At 43.1% G+C, this 20,884-nt stretch overlaps 1 protein-coding gene across 3 annotated transcripts in view; it reads right to left on the bottom strand.

Annotated features, from left to right (window-relative positions):
• The window catches only part of LOC120515422 (oxysterol-binding protein-related protein 3-like), a 183,533-nt gene that overhangs the window by 81,842 nt on the left and 80,807 nt on the right, over nucleotides 1-20,884 (bottom strand). For all 3 annotated transcript variants that reach the window (XM_039736396.1, XM_039736395.1, XM_039736397.1), the window contains 3 exons: nucleotides 17,197-17,250; nucleotides 1,497-1,610; nucleotides 863-1,030 (listed from right to left, as the gene is read on the bottom strand). In XM_039736396.1, coding sequence (XP_039592330.1) covers nucleotides 863-1,030; nucleotides 1,497-1,610; nucleotides 17,197-17,250 — 336 coding nt within the window. The remainder of the gene's footprint in view (nucleotides 1-862; nucleotides 1,031-1,496; nucleotides 1,611-17,196; nucleotides 17,251-20,884) is intronic.

Raw genomic sequence — 20,884 nt, 5'->3', positions numbered from 1 at the left:
TTGGTCCTCATTACTCAATACTTTTTTAAAAACTGTGGGCAAGTTAAAATTTATATAAATAAAGCATACTATGTATTTAAGTAATATGCAGTTATTATTGCACACTCATGATTTCTCAAGTTGTATGGACCTTACTCAAACTTGTTTGCTCTTTTCTACTTTGTTGAAAATGTTACAGTTTGCACTCCTGATTTTTCTACCGATAACAGTATGTGACTACTATTATCACTGTTCATTCTTAAAGCAATAAATCACTAGTGCAGAGCATATGAATTTAAAATGACATTAAAAAAATACCACTAACCATCAGATCCCATTGTTGACTTTAATCTAACTCTAGAGACTAAATGAGCAACAATGAAAAAATGTAAGACACACCAGTCTGTTAGTATATCCACTCATTTACTGGTGTCACATACCTGTTTAATTCTAAAGATGGTACTGGGCAGCCGTGATATAAAAGAAAAAGTTGTATTTGTACTGTATAATTCTATTACTTGCTGCATTTTACTATCAAAAACAATATTTAAAATTCAATCATCAAAAAGATATTCAGTTTTCATTCACTTTCTTACATCTTATATTAAGAACATGTGTTAAAAAGCCTGTGCCTTCAGAAAAACATTAGGAAAGCATTAAAAACTGTAAGAATATATACAGCAATATAACTAAATAATTAAGATATAGCACAATTTAATATAATGATAAAAAGAAATGACAAAATCTAAATAACTCTGCAAGAGAGGAAAAATTACCATTATCACAATGGGTCAATTCAAAGCAGAAAAAAATTATCTGGAGCACCTTAGACAGTCTCATTATTTTGGTTTTCATTGTTGAAAAAATATAATTCTATAATTACCTTTCTCATTGAGGAGGACTCTGAGGGATTAGGAGAAGGTGCTGGTGGAAAGTGCGGAGAAAAATGATTGCTCTTGTCAACAGGAAACATTGAAATTTCATTCTGACGGTAGAGTCTGTGGTGCCGCAGTTTCGAAACCCATTCATCGAAGAGCTCCTGGGATTTTACCTAAATATAGCCCACAGTGGCAAAGGTAAATTGGTACTGCAAATGCTGGTACTACTGCATGTCACTGGACAATTTCTCTTTATTTAAAAGAATTATTGTTAATCTGAAAGTAGTATAGATGGATTTTTTTAACAAATCAAAAGCATGCAATGCATGACCAGTTTTCTTAAATGACTGTTCCTGTTTTTTATCTAGTTATGTCTGATTTAATTTAACTACTCTTAATTAAAATTATTTACATTATAATAACAATAAGGCTTCAAGGAAACTGCAGATACAGTACTAAATGAAATGCCTCTGATAAGTGAAATGGAATGGAAAAAAGACAAAGAGTAAAGGAATAAACACTCCTGGCCTTAATTTGGCTAGACATTAGTGTGTTCCTACAAGCTAAAGGAACTAAATTCTTTGACAATCTCCTTTAGGCATGTTATACAACATACGTCTCCTTTTGAACACCACTTACCTTCAGGTGGTATAAATGGTCTTCTGTATCCAGATCTATGCATTTTGCTTTCTTCTTTACAGCCATTACAGATAAACCAACATCAATGCAGCCATGTAACTTGCCCTTTTCAATCTAAAAGAAGAAATACTGCTAATTAAAACAAATCTTCATTACTTCCAGAAAGATATAAGAAGTGTGTACCAAATGTATATTTTTCCTCATTTTATACTATCTGATTTAATTAGAGAAGTAAAATGCTAATAATTTTTGTGTTGTGTGAAATATGTCTTTACAAATTGGCAATGAAATCATTACTGTTAAATTTAGTAATGCTTTTAAGTAAAGAATTCTGTGGAAAGGTTAATATATATATATATATATGGTTTAAGCACCAACAAACATTTATTGACCATTTCTATTCATAAGTGCACACACACAACCCAGTGCTCCCACACCAATCACCCTTAGTCCAGGCCTTCCTCAATAATGCCTCTTTTCCTGAATGCCTCAACTCCTCTCCTCCAGGCATTGTCCTGTTCCACCCAACTCCCACTCCTCCAGGCTTCTGGTCGCCCCCTGGTGGTGACCACGGGCCCCTATAGGGTTGAGCTTCCATGCTCCTTTCCCGTGGTCCTGACAGCCACCCCCTTTAGGCCCAGAGAAGACGTAGTCCCTCATTCGGTCCTTCCGGCCATCCCAGCTAGGTATCGCCTCCAGCCGCTCGCCACAGTATATATATATATATATATATATATATATATATAGGCCCCGCCGGGCTGGAGCCCGCCGGACGCCTTCAGGAGGACGTGAGGAGGGCTTGTGCCTCCTCCAGACCGCGAGGGGGCCCGTCCTGGTTCTGTTGGGGCCACGGGTTGAGGGCATGGAAGCCCTTCCCTGTAGGGACCCGTGGCCACCGCCAGGCGGCGCCCCGATGCCGGTTTATCCCAGGCCGTTGCCGCTCGGGGCACGAGCCCGCCGGACGCTTGAGGACCGGAGGAGGCGAGTGCCTCCTCCAGACAGAGTGGGGCGTCCGTCCTGGTTAGGCACGGGCCCTCAGGTACAGGGCTTTGAAGCCCAGCCCTGTAGGGACCCGTGGCCACCGCCAGGCGGCGCCCGTGCCTGATTATCCGGGAACCGACACTTCCGCCACACCAGGAAGTGCCGGGGAAGACATTGTGTGGCGCCGGAGAGCTGCCACGAAGGCAGCCGACACTTCCGCCACGCTGGGCGTGGCAAGGACGGCGGAAGCACCTGGGGCTCATCCGGGGCATTATTTAAGGGGCACGCCTCCCTCCAGTCATGGGTGGAAGTCGGGAGGAAGCAGACGGAACTGGAGAGAGAGGACGGAGGCGCCAGGAAGGCACAAAGACTGTGGGCCTGGACTTGGGGAGATCGGTCGAGAAGGCACTGGGGTGCACGTGAGCACAATTACTGTAAATAATACTGTAAATAAATGGTGTGTGGTGACAATATGATGTCCGCCTGTCTGTGCCGGGGCAGCGCTCACAGTGGCGTAGTCGGCAGGATGCTCCGCCTGGGACAAGGCGGGACCTGGAGTTCAACAAATCAATTTCTGTGAACGGCCCGCGCGGCAGCGGACCTCACACACTGGCGCGGAGCGCCCGCACAACCTGAGCTGGCGTTCGCTCAGAAACCGCCCGACAGCGGAATGGCTTTCCCAGTGCGGAGGAGAACCAGACATCGCGGGCGCGCAGCGGGCTCCAGTCGCGCTGTCGGAGACAGACAGCCAGGCCGACGTGGCAGCACAGAAGGCACACCGAGGCGGGGCCTCGCATGACGGGATCCGGGAGGTAAGTGCCCTGCCCTGCATTCATCGGCCCTCGGGTCGGTCTTACCTTCATTTCTACAGGAGGGACGAACCGGATCCGCGTCTGTGGCAGGAGCACGCCCAAGGCCACGGGCTGTCGGCAGCGCGCGGCGGGCGGCAGCAAGGAAGGCTGCGGAAACGGAGCCGCTGCGGCTCGAAGAATCGCCGCAAACACAACGCGGCGAAGAGGCACGTCTCCGCACTCGGAGCAGGGGAGGCAAGATGGCCGCGGGCCGGATGTCCCGCCCGCTGACAGGCACGGGGTTGGCTGGTGTGTCTGGTGTGCCCGCCGAGGATTGGATGGAGGCGGGACCTAGGAACGCCAATCTCGTGCCAAACCGAGACCCGATTGGGCCAGAGGGAGTGGCCCAGAGGAGGCAGGCGTCGCGTGGAGCTGATGGACAGGTAAGCCCACCGACGTCTGTCTCTCTCCACCAGCGGCTCGGCGTGCGTCGGAGGAGTCCCTTCGCCCGCCAAGCCGTCTTTAGAGGAGCTCCTACGTGTTCTCGCCGCCAGTGTGAGCAGCTGACGGGAAAGGCGGTCGCGTCGGGAAAGACACCGAGTGAGACGGAGGATCGGGGCGGCGCTGGAACCGGAGGCAGGCAGAACACGGCGGGAGTGGTAAGTGTTGCCGCTCCCGAGAGCAAGCGGGAGGTTTGCCAACATGGCTGTGACCGTTTACGGACGATCAGCTCAAGTAAGCAACCTCCCGACAGCAGACGCGGTGCAGACAGCTAGCGAGGCGAGGAGCTCGAAAGTATGCAGAGGCGGGTAGGATCGGGCTGCTGAGTGCCCTGGGTCCCAGCCCGCGCCCAAGCCTGCAACTGTCTCCTGTCGCTCTGCCTGGACGCAGCGGGGCTGGATTTGAGCTTTGCTGTGCTCAGACCCAGACCGCCAGTGCGTCCAAGAAAGAAGGAGGAACCGGCGGGTGAATGCCGGTTCCTCCGATAGAGAGGGCGCGGCGCTGGGTGCAGCGTCCGAGAAGGGCCGTCCTCTGTGTGGGCAGAGGAGATCCCCTGGGCGGCTAGGGCGAGCGCCGCGAGCGGTGCCGTGGACGAGAGGACGGGCATGGAACCTGCGCGGAGGACTTCAGCAGGCAAGTTGGGGCTGTCGGAGGGGGCAGGAGCACGGTCGATACGGAGACCGACGGGCGCTGGATGAGTGTCCTCGCTGTGCTTCTGGCCCTCTTTTCTTTATTTTACAGGCCGAAGCCCGACGAGCGCTGAGGCCGACGCCGCGGGACCTGCCCGCCTGGAACGGGGCGCTCAGCGGAGTGCTCCACGCCGGGAGGACTACGTGACCCGCTGGGGAACAGCGGGCGAGAGCGGCGCAGACCACAGGGGACGCTTTGCGCGGCGAGGGTGCGAAGACAGATGTCCCAGGGTGCCGTGTTGGACCCTGGGGACATAGTAGGACCCTCGCTGGGGACGTGCTGCCCTTCGGGTTGTGTCGTTGGACCCGTGTCCTCGCTTAGCGGTGGGGCACTGTGGCCCCGGCCGGGCTGGAGCCCGCCGGGACGCCTAGGAGGACGCGGAGGAGGGCTTGTGCCTCCTCCAGACCGCAGGCGTCCGTCCTGGTTCTGTTGGGGCCACGGGTTGAGGGCATGGAAGCCCTTCCTGTAGGGACCCGTGGCCACCGCCAGGCGGCGCCCGATGCCGGTTTATCCCCGCGGTTGCCGGTCGGGGCAGGAGCCCGGCGGGACGCTTGAGGACCGGAGGAGGCGAGTGCCTCCTCCAGACAGAGTGGGGCGTCCGTCCTGGTTAGGCACGGGCCTCAGGTACAGGGCTTTGAAGCCCAGCCCTGTAGGGACCCGTGGCCACCGCCAGGCGGCGCCCCGGTGCCTGATTATCCCGGGAACCCGACACTTCCGCCACACCAGGAAGTGCCGGGGAAGACATTGTGTGGCGCCGGAGAGCTGCCACGAAGGCAGCCGACACTTCCGCCACGCTGGGGCGTGGCTAAGGACGGCGGAAGCACCTGGGGCTCATCCGGGGCATTATTTAGGCCGCCTCCTCCAGTCATGGGTGGAAGTCGGGAGGAAGCAGACGGAACTGGAGAGAGAGGACGGAGGCGGCCAGGAAGGCACAAAGACTGTGGGCCTGGACTTGGGAGATCGGTGCAGAAGGCACTGGGGGTGCACGTGAGCACAATTACTGTAAATAATACTGTAAATAAATGGTGTGTGGTGACAATATGATGTCCGTCTGTCTGTGCCGGGGCCAGCGTTCACAATATATATAGTATATTTTAATGTCTAACACATTTTCTTTTTTTTTTTAATTTTATTAATTTTATTGAAATCATTCCATACAGATAGATCAATTATTGCAAAAAATAGGACTAAAAACAAATCAACCCCCACCCCTGAGAAAGAGAGCATGGCCAACAGAGTAAAACTTAAACTTGTAAAAATACATACATTGATGAGTTTAATAGGCAGATGAAGAGAACGAGAAAAAAACAAGAAAGAAATGGGAAGAGAATCTGCTTCCTCAGTGCTTTAAGAGCTTATTCTAAAATATTATTGATTAGATCCTGCCAGGTTTGGAAAAAGTTCTGCACAGATCCTCTAACTGAGAATTTGACTTTTTCCAATTTCAAATAGTATAAAACATCAGCTACCCACTGACTTAAAAGAGGAGAGTTAGGATTCTTCCAGTTTAGCAAAATGAGTCTGCGTGCCAATAATACAGTTAAGGCAATCACAGTTTGTTTGTCCTTCTCCGCTTTAAGCCCATCTGGAAGAATGCCAAACACAGCTGTTAGAAGGGATTGTGACACCAAGGCTGTCTGAAAGGCACTTAAAAATTTTTGTCAAGAATGATGTCAATTTGGTGCAGGCCCAAAACATGTGACCCAGTGAGGCTGGGACTTGATTGCAGCATTCTCACAGGTTGGATCTTGCCCTGGAAACATTTTGGACAGTTTTAAGCGAGACAGATGTGCTCGATATATAATTTTGAGTTGAGTAATTGTATGCTTTGCGCATATGGAGCTCGAGTGAATTCTCTGCATTGCTACCTTCCACTTCTTTTCTGATATGTTAAGTGATAGATCTTTTTCCCATTGTCCTCTTGGATTTTTGAAAGGGAGGGACTGTAAAATAATTTATATATTGATGAAATGCTGCCTGAGCCCTCAAAGCTGAGCAATATTTTTTCCAGCATAGAGGAAGGTGCAAGATGAGGGAAATCGGGCAGGTTATGTTTAACAATGTTTCTAATTTGAAGATAGTGAAAGAAATGTGTTTGCTAGAAAGTTAAATTTGAAATGTAATTGTTTATAGGATGCAAAGATGTTGTCTATATAAAGATCTCTAAGCAATTTAATCCCAAATGTTTTCCAGATATTAAAAACTGCATATGTTTGCGAGGGTTGAAAAAGGTTGTTCACATGCAGAGGTGCCACAGATAAAAGATTCTCCATCTTAAAATTCTTTCTATATTGGTTCCATATTCTGAGTGAGTGAAGCACATTTGGATTATTAGTATATTGGCGATAACTGGCATTTATTGGGGCACAAAGCAGTGAATATAAAGAAGTACTGCAGGGTTTCATTTCTATCGCTGACCAAGCCTGTGTATGTTCATCTATTTGTGTCCAGGTTTTTATAGTTTGTATGTTTGCTGCCCAGTAATAATACTGAAAGTTAGGTAGAGCCATGCCACCTTCTGCCTTAGGTCTTTGTAGGGTCGCTCTTTGGATACGTGGATGTTTTGAGTTCCAAATAAATGAGGTTATGGTTGAATCTATTTGCTTAAAAAATGATTTATTTCTAACATATTTTTCTTTGATATTCTTATTGGGTCTAGTTAATCCCAAGGTAAACAAAATTAGGTAAAAACCTGGTAATGGGCATCCTAGTTCAAGATGTAGTAAGTACACACATCAGTACTAGCAACTGAGTACAGGCAGTCCCCGGATTACGTACGAGATAGGGACTGTAGGTTTGTACTTAAGTTGAATTTGCATGTAAGTCAGAACAGGTACATAAATTTAATAAATGCTATTGTTGACCAACTGTAACCAAGTGCTCTGCCAATGAATGATGGAGTTTCACCTCTCTCTGACCTTTTTATTATTTCTACTTTATTTTCAATGGTGATGGACTTTCTCTTCTTTACTGTATCACTAGCACTTGCATCAGATTTGTGTTTCACAGACATTGTTGAAGGGTGAAGACAAAAGATTAAGATGAGATCTTCTACACAGCACTGTACACACTATCACAGCAGGATAAAACAAGAGACAACTTCCTGCTATGTACGTAACAGTACAAGCAGGCTTGTTATTGAGAATGAACGGGGGCATTGACGGGCGGTTCATCACCAGCCCACCTCAAAGTCACCTCCACTACAGTATGATGCCTGCAGCGTCCGCCCACTGAGAACGAACATGGTGTGGCCAAAGGTGGGTAGTGAATCGTCCCCATTCAATAGGCAGCCAGCCGATGCACACTACAATGCTACCTCCCTCCGCCCCGTTCACCCTCAACGGCCTCCGTTCAGCCATAAACAGGTCACCGCTTGCAGTATTACCAGCCTCCCACAGAGAATGAAAAGGGCAGCCTTGTGTGGTGGGCGGGCAGTGAAACCGCTTGCCACCGGGAGCCGCCCGAGGGACACTACACTGCGCGAGCAGCGAAATCACCCCCCTCCAGCCTCTGCCCAGCCACCGCTTGCAGCATTACCAGCCGCCCACCGAGAACTAACAGGGCAGCCATGTGTGGTGGGCGGGCAGTGAAGCCACTTGCCGCCGGGAGCCACCTGAGGGACACTACACTGCGCGGGCAGCGAAATCGCCCCCCTCCAGCCTCCGTCCAGCCACTGCTTACAGCGTCCCCAGGCCAAAGATGACGGAGTGGCGGTTACTGAAGCGCATGCGTCGCAGCTGCAGCCCTGTTCGTAAGTCGCAGGTCGAATGTCCGTAACCTGGGGACTACCTGTATTAGAGGAAATTATGTGAGCTCTGATACTTCAGTAAAATTTTCAGTGTAGGTAGTATCTGTAGGAAATTCTGGGTGATGACTGAGATAAAGGGGATAACACCAACAAAGGCTCAATAATACTTGGATGAAAGAAGTGTCAGACACTAAGAAAACAAGTCTTACAAAGCTAATAAATCACTAAATGTTGTACAAAATGCCATCAGTGCTAAGCTTAAATAATGGCTGTTAAAGTGGTTGTTACTGAATGTTTTAATGTTCCAGATAGAATATATCAGGAGAAATGTATTTATTTATGACTTTCTTTAAACAAAAAAGTATGTTTCTCATTGTACAATAATTATACATACAATATGCCCAATACAATAGAATTTGTAAAAAAAATTAATTACATGAACAAACCTAGTCAGTCCATGCAAAAAAATAAATAAACACTTAACATGGTGAAGCATTATATGCAGTCCAGTTCAAAATATACCAATTTGTTAAGCTATACTAAAAAGCTATACTAAAGGACAAATAAGCATTTTGGGTAACAAACAGAAAATTACCTATACCGTATTATTCATCGCATGAAAATGTAACTAGTTTGGCTATACAAGATATATATCAACTTGACTGCATTGAATTAAAAACAATAAATGTACCTCCAATTTACAATTTAAGTACTTTTATCTGATATATTAAAAAAAAACTGTAGTGTAACTGATATGATTAAAAAGTAAAACAACAATATGTATATTAAATAAGATAAATACAAACTATACATACATTGGGTGGTATGATGGTGAAGAAGTAGCACTGCTGCCTCACAGAAAGGTGACTAGGGTTCAAGTCCCAGATTCTCCTTGCATTGGTTTTGCATGTTCTTCCCATGCCTGGATGGGTTTTCTCCATGTGCCATGTTTCTCTCCCACAGTCCAAAGACATGCAGGTTAGGTGTATTGGTGATGCTAAACTTGCCCCTCACATGAATGTGTGTGTGTGTGTTTTCGTTGTAATGGGATGAGGCCTGGTCCAGGGATTGTTCTTGCTTTGCGCCCAATGCTTACTAGGGTAAGTGCCAGCTTTCTCTCAACTTTGCTCTGGATAGGAAGGATTAGAAAATGCTTGGATGGGATTCATATATACTATATATACTGTAGCAGTACAGTGTTGTACCGTGTTAGACATAGATTGATACATGAAAAAGTAGGGTGAAATGACACCTTTTATTGGCTAACTAAATCGATTACAAATGCAAGCTTTCGAGGCAGCTAGGTTACACCTTGCCTGAAGAAGGGGCCTTAGCTGCCTCATAAGCTTGCATTTGTAATCAATTTAGTTAGCCAATGAAAGGTGTCATTTCACCCTACTTTCTCCTATATATACTGTAGATGGACAAATAAATAGATTGTTGGTTCTTTATTTGTCACAAAAGGAAAATTTAGCTTTTTACAGAAGCTCAAGAAATATATCCTGTAAATGCCAAAAGTGACTCTACTCTGTTGGGCCCTTGAACAAGACCCTTAACCTGCAATTGCTCCATCCTGGGTATGACGTTAATCTGCATCCAGCCCTGCATGTAGGCCCTCCAATCTGCACGGAAAAACCTGGGGGATGGTGACAAAACTGGCACTCCAGCCGCCATAAAAAACCTCACACTGGTTCCATTCCATTTGAACCAGTGTGGTGCTGAGGTGTCACACGTTGCATGGCTGCACTTGGGTCCTAACCTGGGATCCTGAGTTGGTTTGTCATGTGGTGGGTGCGGCAATGCGCTGTATCAGCATATACTCCTAACCTCTCTCTCTCTCAATAAATATTATAAAAAAAAAACCACACTCAAATATACACAGGAATTTAAAAAAAACCTTCAAACATGGCTAAAAGATAAGAAAACATGTTGCTGTGGGATAATAGGTATAAAATAGCCCCAGTAGCCTTTCTTGACACATTTCTGTCGAATAATCTGTTGGATAAAAGTATTCAATAATAGTGTATTATATTTACAGTATAAAGGAAATGGAGAGTTTTTCCTTTTTTACTTATAATGTATTTTTTGCAAAGCTGTAAAAGAATCCTCCATTCATCCATTTTTGAAAAATACAGTATTTATTTATTTCTAGTAATGGGGATGTGGAGACTATACTGAAAATATTTATAGTAAGCATTCTTGGACACAGACAGCACTAGTTTTTTAAAGTGAAACTTATGCACATACCCATGTCATGTACAACATGCCAGTTTAAAATCACTATATTACTGGGATGAGGGATGAAAACCAGAGCACCTGTTGGAAAATCCACAAACAGTGGCTGCATTAGAATTGAAACCAGAAGTTTCAAGGTTGCAGGAATATGATGTTTTTTTTTGTTCTTTATTTGGCCTTATACAATTTCTTGTATTACAAATGTGTTCGTTTTTGTACTAGAGCACAGGGTCAGCAATTGTACAGCGCTCCTAGAGCACTTGCAGGTTAAGGGCCTTGCTCTAGGGCCCAGCAGAGTAGGAACTCTTTTTGGCAGTAACAGGGATTTGAACCAGCAACCTTCCGGATACCAGCGCGGCTCCTTTGCCTCAGAGCCACTAATTCAAGTCCATTTTTTTATATAGCACAATTAATACTGACAAGCACACTACACATGTTTAAAAATATATTATAGTTAAAATAAAGCACAAAGTAACATTTAAGAAAGCATCATGCAATATGTGCATGAAAAAAGTGCTACACAGCCATGTATTTTGTAGACATTAAATTAAATGAAGGCTGCAGAATTGGATAATTAAAGTAAAGCAAAATATACAGTATTTATATCAGGACAGCTGGAAAATGATCCAAAAGGTAAAGTGATCTGTTAAGGGCCTCAAGTCATAAAGCTTCAGATTCAAATCCCAATGCTATCACTGAGCCACTTAATGGCCTTAAACATGTTAGGTTAACCACACTGCCTTTGACAAACAGTAAACTTTTTTCAAATACACTAAAGTGGTAATTGATGTATTTTCATATAATCCCATATTAAAATGTCTATGAAAGTAAAGGTAAACTATAAAGATTCATAAACAAGTTAGAAAAAATTTATGAAGAAATCAAAATATTTTCTACCGGAGTTCTTGTTTATATTTTATAATACACTAGGTGTGTTACTCGGCTTCACCTGTGAAATTTCATTAGACAATGGGCCTTAGTTCATCAGTCGACCGGATGTATCAGAAGTGCTATATAACTAAGTGCTTTTACTGTCTATATACAATATTTGTATTTTTTGTAATATTTTTGCCAGGCGAAGTGAAGTGAAGTGGGTAAGGCTTTGGAACTAGGATGTCAAATCCTGAGGTTGTAGTTTAAAATCCATCTGCTGACACTGTGTGATCATGACCAAATCATTTCATCTGCTTGTGCTCCTTTTAGTAACACAAAAGAAAGGTAACCAATTGTATCTCAAATACAGTAAACTGCCAAAAATAAATGCACCAGCCAAATAAGTGATAATGCTATTAGGTCACTGGAGCTGGTTAATCTTCAACATACTATATATATATATATATATATATATATATATATATATATATATATATATATATATATATATATATATATATACAATTGTCCATGAGTGCAACATTCCTCCATTAGATCAATTTTTGCTTTTCCTAGTGACTTGGCTTTTGTGGAAGGTCATTAAAAAATACAGTTATACCAGTACTATGGTTTGCAGGCTTCCTAAACAACGACTGGGAGTCCCCCATTAAAGCCTGCAGATACAAATCTATATTGTCACATTTGGACTTCTGAGTTGCACAAAAAGACAGGCAGTAGAGAACTGGTAAAATATACTTTTATTCTAGCACTTGAATAAAACACTATTGTATCTTTATTCAGTATTGGAGGTTTATTCAAACACGAGGCAAACTTGACAACTTCTTAGTTTTTTTTTGCTCTGTTGGCGGCTTCTTCAGATTAAGAACTCAAAGAAGTCTTTCTCAGAAGCATTTAGTTGAAGGGAGACAGGAGTGTATCTGTAGGTAGCATGCATGGAACAGAAAAGGAAATACTGGGTAAGTGAGCTACTGTACTTTAAAGCCATATACAGTATTACTTATGTGCTATTAAGTGCAGCTCATCCTATAGAATTAAATTTTAAACTGCTTAAAAGTACATTTTCTCGGCGGCAGATCTTGTCCCAAGAGAACAGATGTGCAGGATGATCGGCCAAATATGTAAAGAATTTTTCAAGAGTGGTGGTGGTAGGACAGGTTTAAACCTGTTCCAAGTAAGCAGACGTCCATGTAAATATAAATGATTTCAGAGAGCTGGATGGGAGTCCCCTTTCATTTCCTTTGATATGAATGTATATTACACTGGAGTAGGCCATGGGGGATCTATTAAGTATAAATTTACACTTTCTATCTACCTTGTCTTTTGTCCAAAGATGTCACTTCCACCTCTACTTCTAGTGCAGATTGGGTAGCGATATTCTCTCCCTGACTGCTCACAGCTACAGCAGCTAACACTCACCCTGGAGTTTTAGAGCATGTCTTTCTTGAGCATCATTGAATTTTCTCTTTCTATTTCATACCTAACAGCAGACGCCAAATTAGATTTTTCCTCTCCAGGATTCCACCCCTTTTTCAGTCTTCTGTCCACCCTATCTATTTAGCTTTGTTGTCAATTGCTTCTGCTTTGTCTTTTGTTTACATAAAGTCCATGTAAGTGCAGCACGGTGCGTGTAAGTTAGCATAATATTAATAAACATTGACAAATAAAAAATTTACCAACAAATAAAAACATTTGTCAGCTAATTTAATTTTTTTTCTGACAAATTTCAGCTTTTTAACTAAACAAGAAACCATGTTTCTCTTGATGACTGAGTGAGTCAAGAATTTATCAGTCGCCTTTTTTGCCTTTTGAAAATACAGTGGTACCTCAGTATACGTCCTTAATCCGTTCCAGGTCTTTGGACTTATACCAAACAGGACCTATACCAAACAAATTTTTCCCATAAGAAATAATGGGAAAATGATTAATCCGTTCCCATGAAAAAAAATCCTATTGTTATTCGCATATTATACATTGATGGGGTTGTATAAAATTTAAACACTGCTTAATACTAAAATACATAAATACAAAAGTAATTAGATGAAATAAATGAAAATTTAACCTCACTTTACTTTTTAATAACATCTTTGTTTTTCACAATCGTAGATACCGTCGTTCTCGGCATACGGTATGCAGCAGCCATTTCCCAGATACGCATGCCACCTTTATACTTTTCAACAATCAATTCAGATTAACGTAAAAAAACGCAAAATCACGTTGTGACGATGTGGGTTTGCTGTATGCTCCCATCTGCTGTCCAGGAGCCCTTGAACCCTACACCATCAGTAATGTTACCGATGAGCTTAGCAGTGAGGCACAACAAAGCACAGGATGGTGAAAAAGTGCAAAGTGCTTTTATTAAAACAATCAACAAAACAAGGTGTTCAAATTAAAGTGCAGTGTCCAAAGTTCCAATAAATAAATCCATAAAATCAGAAGTGAAACGTGGAGGTTAAAAACAATAGAAAAAAGTCTTCTTAAAAACAATGAAGTTAAAATACAGCAGGAAGCATTCTTTTAAAAAACACAACAAGAAGCCTGGTGCCTTTTTACCAGGTGGCCCCCCCTGCTTCCCCCCTCTGGGCTTCTCAACATGGGAGTCGTCCTACTTGCAGCTGACCTTCACTCTGCCTACTTCAGCTGTTCAGTTCACCTCTCTGATCCCTGGCTCCGGTAGGCTCCTCCTGACAGCGACTTGGGATCCACAGTGACCTGCTTCCGGTCAATCCCGGTCCATGATTACTCAGCGGGAGTGACCACTACTACTATTCCCCGGGTGTCGACCCAACACCCAGGCTCCCTGTTCAGCTGCAACGCGAGCCTGCCTCTGCGCAAGCGCGCTCTCTCTCTCCTGCTTCCTCCTTTCTCCTGCAACCTCCCGTCCGTTCTTTCTTTTTCCTCCCCTTCTAGCCAACTCGCGCTTCTGTTTATCAAGAGGGCATGGCAGCTGAAATCAGCAGCCCCAGGAACAATCACAAATGCAGATGGTCTGTCACCTGTGCACTTAGGTGAGAAACGCCCAAATTGCAAATCGCCCTAAGAACCGCTTCAGCCACACAACCACTACGCCCCCTCACCAAGCCACGAACGCGGTGATTATTTATTTTAAAACTGGCCTTTGACAGGAGTTGTGGACCCGCTATAGCACACACATGAAAATTCACAGAGAGTTATTGCGCGGGTTGTTCAATGAATGCTAGCAACTGGCGCACTGACGCTCGTGGCCAGTCGTGACTTTGTCTCGAGAGAGGTAAACAAGGGTAGCACGCGAGTCGTATTCCAAACAAAGGTAGTATACCAAGCAAAATTTTTCGTGTCCAAACAGGACGTATACCAAGTTGGATTATTCCAAAGTGGACATATATCGAGGTACCACTGTATTCTGACCCCTTCGTTTTTTCACATTTTAATGTGTTTCAGCTTTAAACTAAAACCATTTAAATTCATTTTTTGCCCTCATCAAGCAAAATCTGATGACTCAGAATGACAAATCCTAAACAGGATATAAGAAAGTTGTGCAAATATATTAAAAACAAAAATATCACATTGACACATGCATTCACACCCTTTACTATAACACTTAAATTCTGGCTCAGCTGCATCCCATTACTATTAATCATCCCTGATGTTTCTTCACCTTATGGTACACTTGTAGTAAATTCAATATACTGGACATAGTCAGGAAATACACACACCTGTTCATAGAGTCCCGGAGTCCCAGAGCTGACAATGTGTATCACAGAAAAAACAAAGCTATGAGGTTTAATGAATTGCATGCATAGTTTAGAGAGAAGACAGTGTTGAAGAATAAATCTGGAAAAGGCTACAAAAAAATCCTTCAGCACTGAAAGTTTACAAGGGAACTGTGGTCTCTATAATTCTTAAATGGAAGTTTGGAACAACCACTCCTTCCACAGCTGGCCGGTTGGCCAAAGTGAGCAATCAGAGCAGAAGGGCTTTGGTAAGAAAGGTGACCAAAAACTGGATGGTCACTCTGGTTGAATTCCAGAGAAACTGTGTGGAGATGGGAGAAACTTCCAGAAGCACAGCCATCACTGCAACACTCCATTAATCTGGACTTTGTGGCAGAGTAGCAAGACAGAAGTCTCTCCACAATAAAAACACTTGAAAGCCTACTTCTGGTTTTCAAAAAGGAACCTAAAGGATTCTCAGACTGTGAGAAACAAGATTTTCTTGTCTGATGAAACCAAGATTGAACTGTCTGGCCTTAATTCCAAGTGTCATATTTGAAGAAAACCTGGCACCACTCATCACATATGTAATATCATTCCGACGGTAAATCAGAATAGTGGCAGCATCATGTCGTGGGGTTGTTTTTCGATGGCAGATACAGGGAGATTAGTTAGGGTCATAGAAAAACTGAATGGATAAAAATACAGAGATATCCTTAATGAAAAATTACTCCAGTGTGCTGTTTAGCTCAGACTCAGATGAGGATCACCTTCCAACAGGCCAATGACCCTAAACACAAAGTAAAGACAACTAAGGAGTGGCTCAGGGACAATCCTTTGAATGTCCTTGAGTGGCCCAGCCAGAGCCCAGACTTGAACTCAAATAAACATCTCAGGAGAGGCTTGAAAATAGCTATTCACCGACAGTCTCCATCCAATTTGACAAAGCTTGAGAGGATCTACAGAGATGAATGGCAGAGAATCCCCAAATCCAGGTGTGTGATGCTTGTTGCATCAGATTCAATAAGACTCCAGGCTGTAATTAGTTAAACAGTTAATATGCTTTATGGCCTGCAGAGGGCGCTCCTGCTGCTCAAACCTGACACAGACAGGTGACGTAGGACACAAGTTCAGTACACACACTTATTTTTCTCTTTTTTTCCTTGTGGGAAATTCCTTCCCTTGTTTCACAAAACCATTTTCTTCCTCCTTCTTTCTCTGTCCACCTCCACCACTCCTGGCAAACTCCGTCCTCTTCCACTCAGAGACTCCTGGAGTAGTGGCCAATGGCTCCTTTCACATGGCACCCAGAAGTGCTCCTGGTGCTTGATGACTTTCTTCTGGCAGCACTTATGGGTATGGCAGAAGTGCAGTAACCATGGACTCAGCAATCATCCAGGTGCCCCATGGCAGTGGTCCTGGGCCCCGGCAGGGCCAAGCTTCCACACTCCAAACCCATTGCCGGGGGGCTGCCCTCTAGTGTTCCAGGGGAGATAATGTCCTAAATAAGCTCTCTTCCCAGGTCCTTCCAGTGGAGAGGCATCTCGGCCAGGCAAGGGCCCCGGCTGACTCCCCCACCCGCCTTAACTCTCAATCCCTCCACAAACACAGTCTCTCGGATCCCAACTCTCCTTTATATAAATCAGTAAAGGAGAGAGGACTAAACACTAAGGAAAAAGAACGGCAAGACCGCGTCAGTTGCGGAGTGAAATGAAGTGAATGAAATGACGTGAATGGGAGGGGAGATGATCACATGACTCCCCCACCCGCCTTAACTCTCCATCCCTCCACAAACACACAAACACAGTCTCTCGGATCCCAACTCTCCTTTATATGTATAGATTTATTCATTTGTTACACAAGCCGAGGGACACTGTTTTTCAGTATAGTCATAAGCTGAATGTCTCTTTCCATATAGACAACTGTAAACGTACTTTTTCCCACACCTGCATATATATATATATATATATACACACTGCGGTGGGCTGGTGCCCTGCCCGAGGTTTGTTTCCTGCCTTGCACCCTGTGCTGGCTGGGATTGGCTCCAGCAGACCCCCGTGACCCTGTAGTTAGGATATAGCGGGTTGGATAATGGATGGATGGATGTATTTGATAAAAGACACCAGCCTGCAAACATATGACTCCTTTTAAGAGTAAGCCCATTTACTTACATCAGCTTCAGATTTGGCGTATTTTAAAATGCCTCTGTCCAAAAAGAAGTATCTCTGAAAAAAAATGAAATAAATATTGATGTTAGATACTAACAAATTCACTATGATGGGAATAATGCCACTGCCTGGGTATGGTTAGTTCTGTAACTGGTCTGGTAAGACAACAGTCATGAATACAAGTATAGCACAGACAGAAATGACACCTGGTAGAAAACAAAGTGCAAACAATCCAAGAGATGCCACAGATGCCTGTCCCTCTACAAAGATAAAGAAAAGTCCATAGATAGTTGGTAGGATGACAGAATACCCTCAAGCTGAAAGACAGGAGAACAACACTGTCCTGTGATGAGAGAGTTGAAGACGTTACATTCATTTCAGATAGACAGAATTTAGTCATCAGTTTTAATAAATTCAACCTATAGTGGCTTGGTGACACACTACTACCTCTTAAATACATAGTCCTGAGTTTAAATTTCATGAATGTTCATTTTCTGCATGGAGTTTGAATATTCTTCTCATATCTAAGTGTGTTTTCTTTTCATAACCCAAAAAATGTGTTTTAGGTTAACTGGCAAATTCAAATTGGCCCCATCTGAATTTGATTGTATTTGTGTGAGTGAATGAGCCAAACAATGGACCAGAACTCCTATCAGGGCTAGGTCAAACCTTCTGCTGGTTGCAGCTGAAACATACTCCAGCCTGTTTTTACTATTTATTGACTATATACGCCAGCCATTTTTTTGCAATTTATTGACTATTTATATTTAAAATCACCATGACATTTGACTATATTATGCAACATATGCACAGAAAAAGGACACAACAATTGATTTAAAAAATCATTCTACATTTATGACTAATCTCTGCCAATGATAGTGGAGTTTTGATGGACAAAGAAAGAGACTGATAGGATGCATATCTTTTTCACAAAATTTATAACTTTAGCTGAAAGGTAATAATAATAATGCATTTTATTTCAAGGCGCCTTTCTAAACACCCAAGAACACCGTACGCATAATACAATCATAAAACCAACAAGAACATTCATGTACACATATACATATACAGCAGCTATATCTATGGAACTGAAAATACAGCTGAAGGTCATGTAGTGTAAGATAATCTAAATAGCTAAGTGTCAAGATGAGAATTGGAAATAGGTAGGGAATCTATATCCCAAATGTTTTGTGATAGTGAGTTCCAGAGTCAAGGAGCACTACGCCTAAATGCTCTGGAACCCATGGTGATCAGGTGTGTGATGACAAGACCAGATGTAGAGGATTAGAGGTATGATGGAGCAAGGTTATGAAGTGCTTTGAAGGTAAGTAGAAGAATTTCAAAATCAATGTGAAATTTTACAGGAGGCCAATGAAGCTGTTTAAGAGATGGGGTAATGTGTTGCATGGAAAAGGCCTGAGTTATAATACGGGGCAGCTGAATTCTGAACAAGCTGGAGTTTATGGAAAAGTTTATGTGAGAGACCAAAGAGAACAGACTTACAATAATCAATGCAGTAAGTGACCAATGTATAAATAAGGATGGCGGTGCTATTCAGTGTGAGGGAGGGTCGCAGGCGTGCAATACTACAGAGATGAAAAAACGAGGACCGTGTAACATTATTGATATGGGATTCAAACGACAGAGTACTATCAAAGATATCCCCCAAACTCTTAACCTAAGGGGTGGGATAGACTGATGTACCATCAATATTAAGCAAAAATTTATTAGATTTTGATAACGCAGACTTGGAGCCAATGAGGAGAACCTCTGTTTTATGGCTATTGAGTTGGAGAAAATTACAAGAAAACCAAGATTTTACCTTAAATAGACAGTCATTCAGGCAGGAAGGAAAAGGGACAAAGTTGGGCTTTGTAGATATTAGGGAATCCATTCCTGGGCTCCCGATTACCATATAAAAGGAGTCTCAGTAATGCCAATGGTGGCTAACGATTCAACAAAACAGTATGTGAAACAGTATCAAAGGCAGCACTCAGAATGAGTAGCACCAGGATTGTTAAAAGCACAGCATCAGCAGCCATCAACAAGCCATTAGTGACTTTTACCAAGGGTGTTTCAGTACTATGGTTTGGACGAAAGCCAGACTGAAACATCTCAAACAGGTACACATCTGTGAGATGAGTATTAACCTGTGCTGTCACTACTTTTTCAAGAATTTTGTAAATGAATGGTAGCTTTGATATAAGATGATAATTATTATGTATTGTAATCTGGCGTAATAATGGATATTATGTGAATGTGAATTAGATACAGTAGCTGTTCAGCATATGGCTGCCATTTTTGTGTTACAGGGGCATGAAGAGCCAGTGACTTGCATAGCAGCCTCATGTGAAAGGCAGGACAGAACTTCAAATAAAAAGCCAGTTTACCACAGGACAAGCTTTTTGTCATACCTGCACTAACTCAAATGGGCCAATTTGTTGCCAAGAGTTAATCTACTGCACACATCTTTTAAAGGTACAAGAAAGCAAAAGATTATGCAACAGTACTGACACTGACCAGAACTGAAAATGGCCAATACTGCTTGAAGCTTTAAGTGAAATGCTACAAAACTGTGGCATTACTTTATTTATCCAATGTGGTTCTTCAAAGCAACTTACAAATCAAAGTGTGTGACAGGTGCTTAGATAAGCAATTGTAAAAGGTAGGCATTTGACTTGGACAAAGCACAGCAAAGCCCTCATATAAAAACAGAATTAGGCACTGGCTGAGGTGAAGTGTGTTGTCCTGTCAGGACAAAGAAGAATGCACTGTCAAAAGTCTATATGCCTTTTTGTTTGTATAGAGAGCATCCAAACATTAAAAGGGAGTAGGGTGCAAGAAAACAACTGACAATCAGGTGGCCTGGAGGGAATCATATAATATTGTCTAGGCCACCAGAATGAAGGATGTGGTTCTGAGCAGTGTTTTTTAGGAACTGTAATATTTTGGTGAAAAATCATTGAGCCAAAGAGCTGCCATGGGGGCTACCTCTTTAATAGAAAAATCAAAAATGCAGGGATGCCTAAAGCTGCACTTAAAAATGTTCTAGCCTTATATTACGTTTGCAAATATATGGCTGCCTCTGAACCCAGAAGTATTTTGAGAAAGGACCAGCTTTCTCACAATAGGAAGAAAAAACACAAGAACCACAGAGAGAGAGAGAGAGAGAAATAAAGAAAGGGAGATAAAGCTTGCCAAAAAAGTGTACTTTTGTAATCATAGCATTCACAATGCAAGATAGATGCTGGCTGGAATAAATTTTGATCCTGATTTTATCTATCATCTTACAGTTCAATCTAGACATGAAAGAAAAAAAAATGGATGGATGGATGGATGGGTGTCCAGTCCAGCGTTGGTCCCTTTACACTGGGATTTTCCATCTCCACTTGACCTTAAAATGTTAAAAAAAGTGGGCTTGGAATACAGGTGGCTGAGTGGATATTTTGCAGCACTGATCACTGAACTGACACATCACTCTTATAATTCTTTCTAATGTTCTACTCCTCTGCAATCCACCTTTCAAGTTCGCCATATGTGAGTATCAGAAAAATAATATCTCCTAGTGTATGCTGTAAATGGAGACACTCTCAACTTGTCATTGATGATAAGACATTTAAGTGCTAAATTGTTGTATTGCTGTACAAGCAAGATTTCCCCTATATTAGGGAAGAACAAATATAAAGAATGT

This window comes from Polypterus senegalus, chromosome 15, assembly GCF_016835505.1.
Source record: "Polypterus senegalus isolate Bchr_013 chromosome 15, ASM1683550v1, whole genome shotgun sequence".
Taxonomy (NCBI): Eukaryota; Metazoa; Chordata; class Cladistia; order Polypteriformes; family Polypteridae; genus Polypterus; species Polypterus senegalus.
Note: the sequence above shows the minus strand (reverse complement) of the source record. Positions and strands in the feature narration are given on the sequence as shown.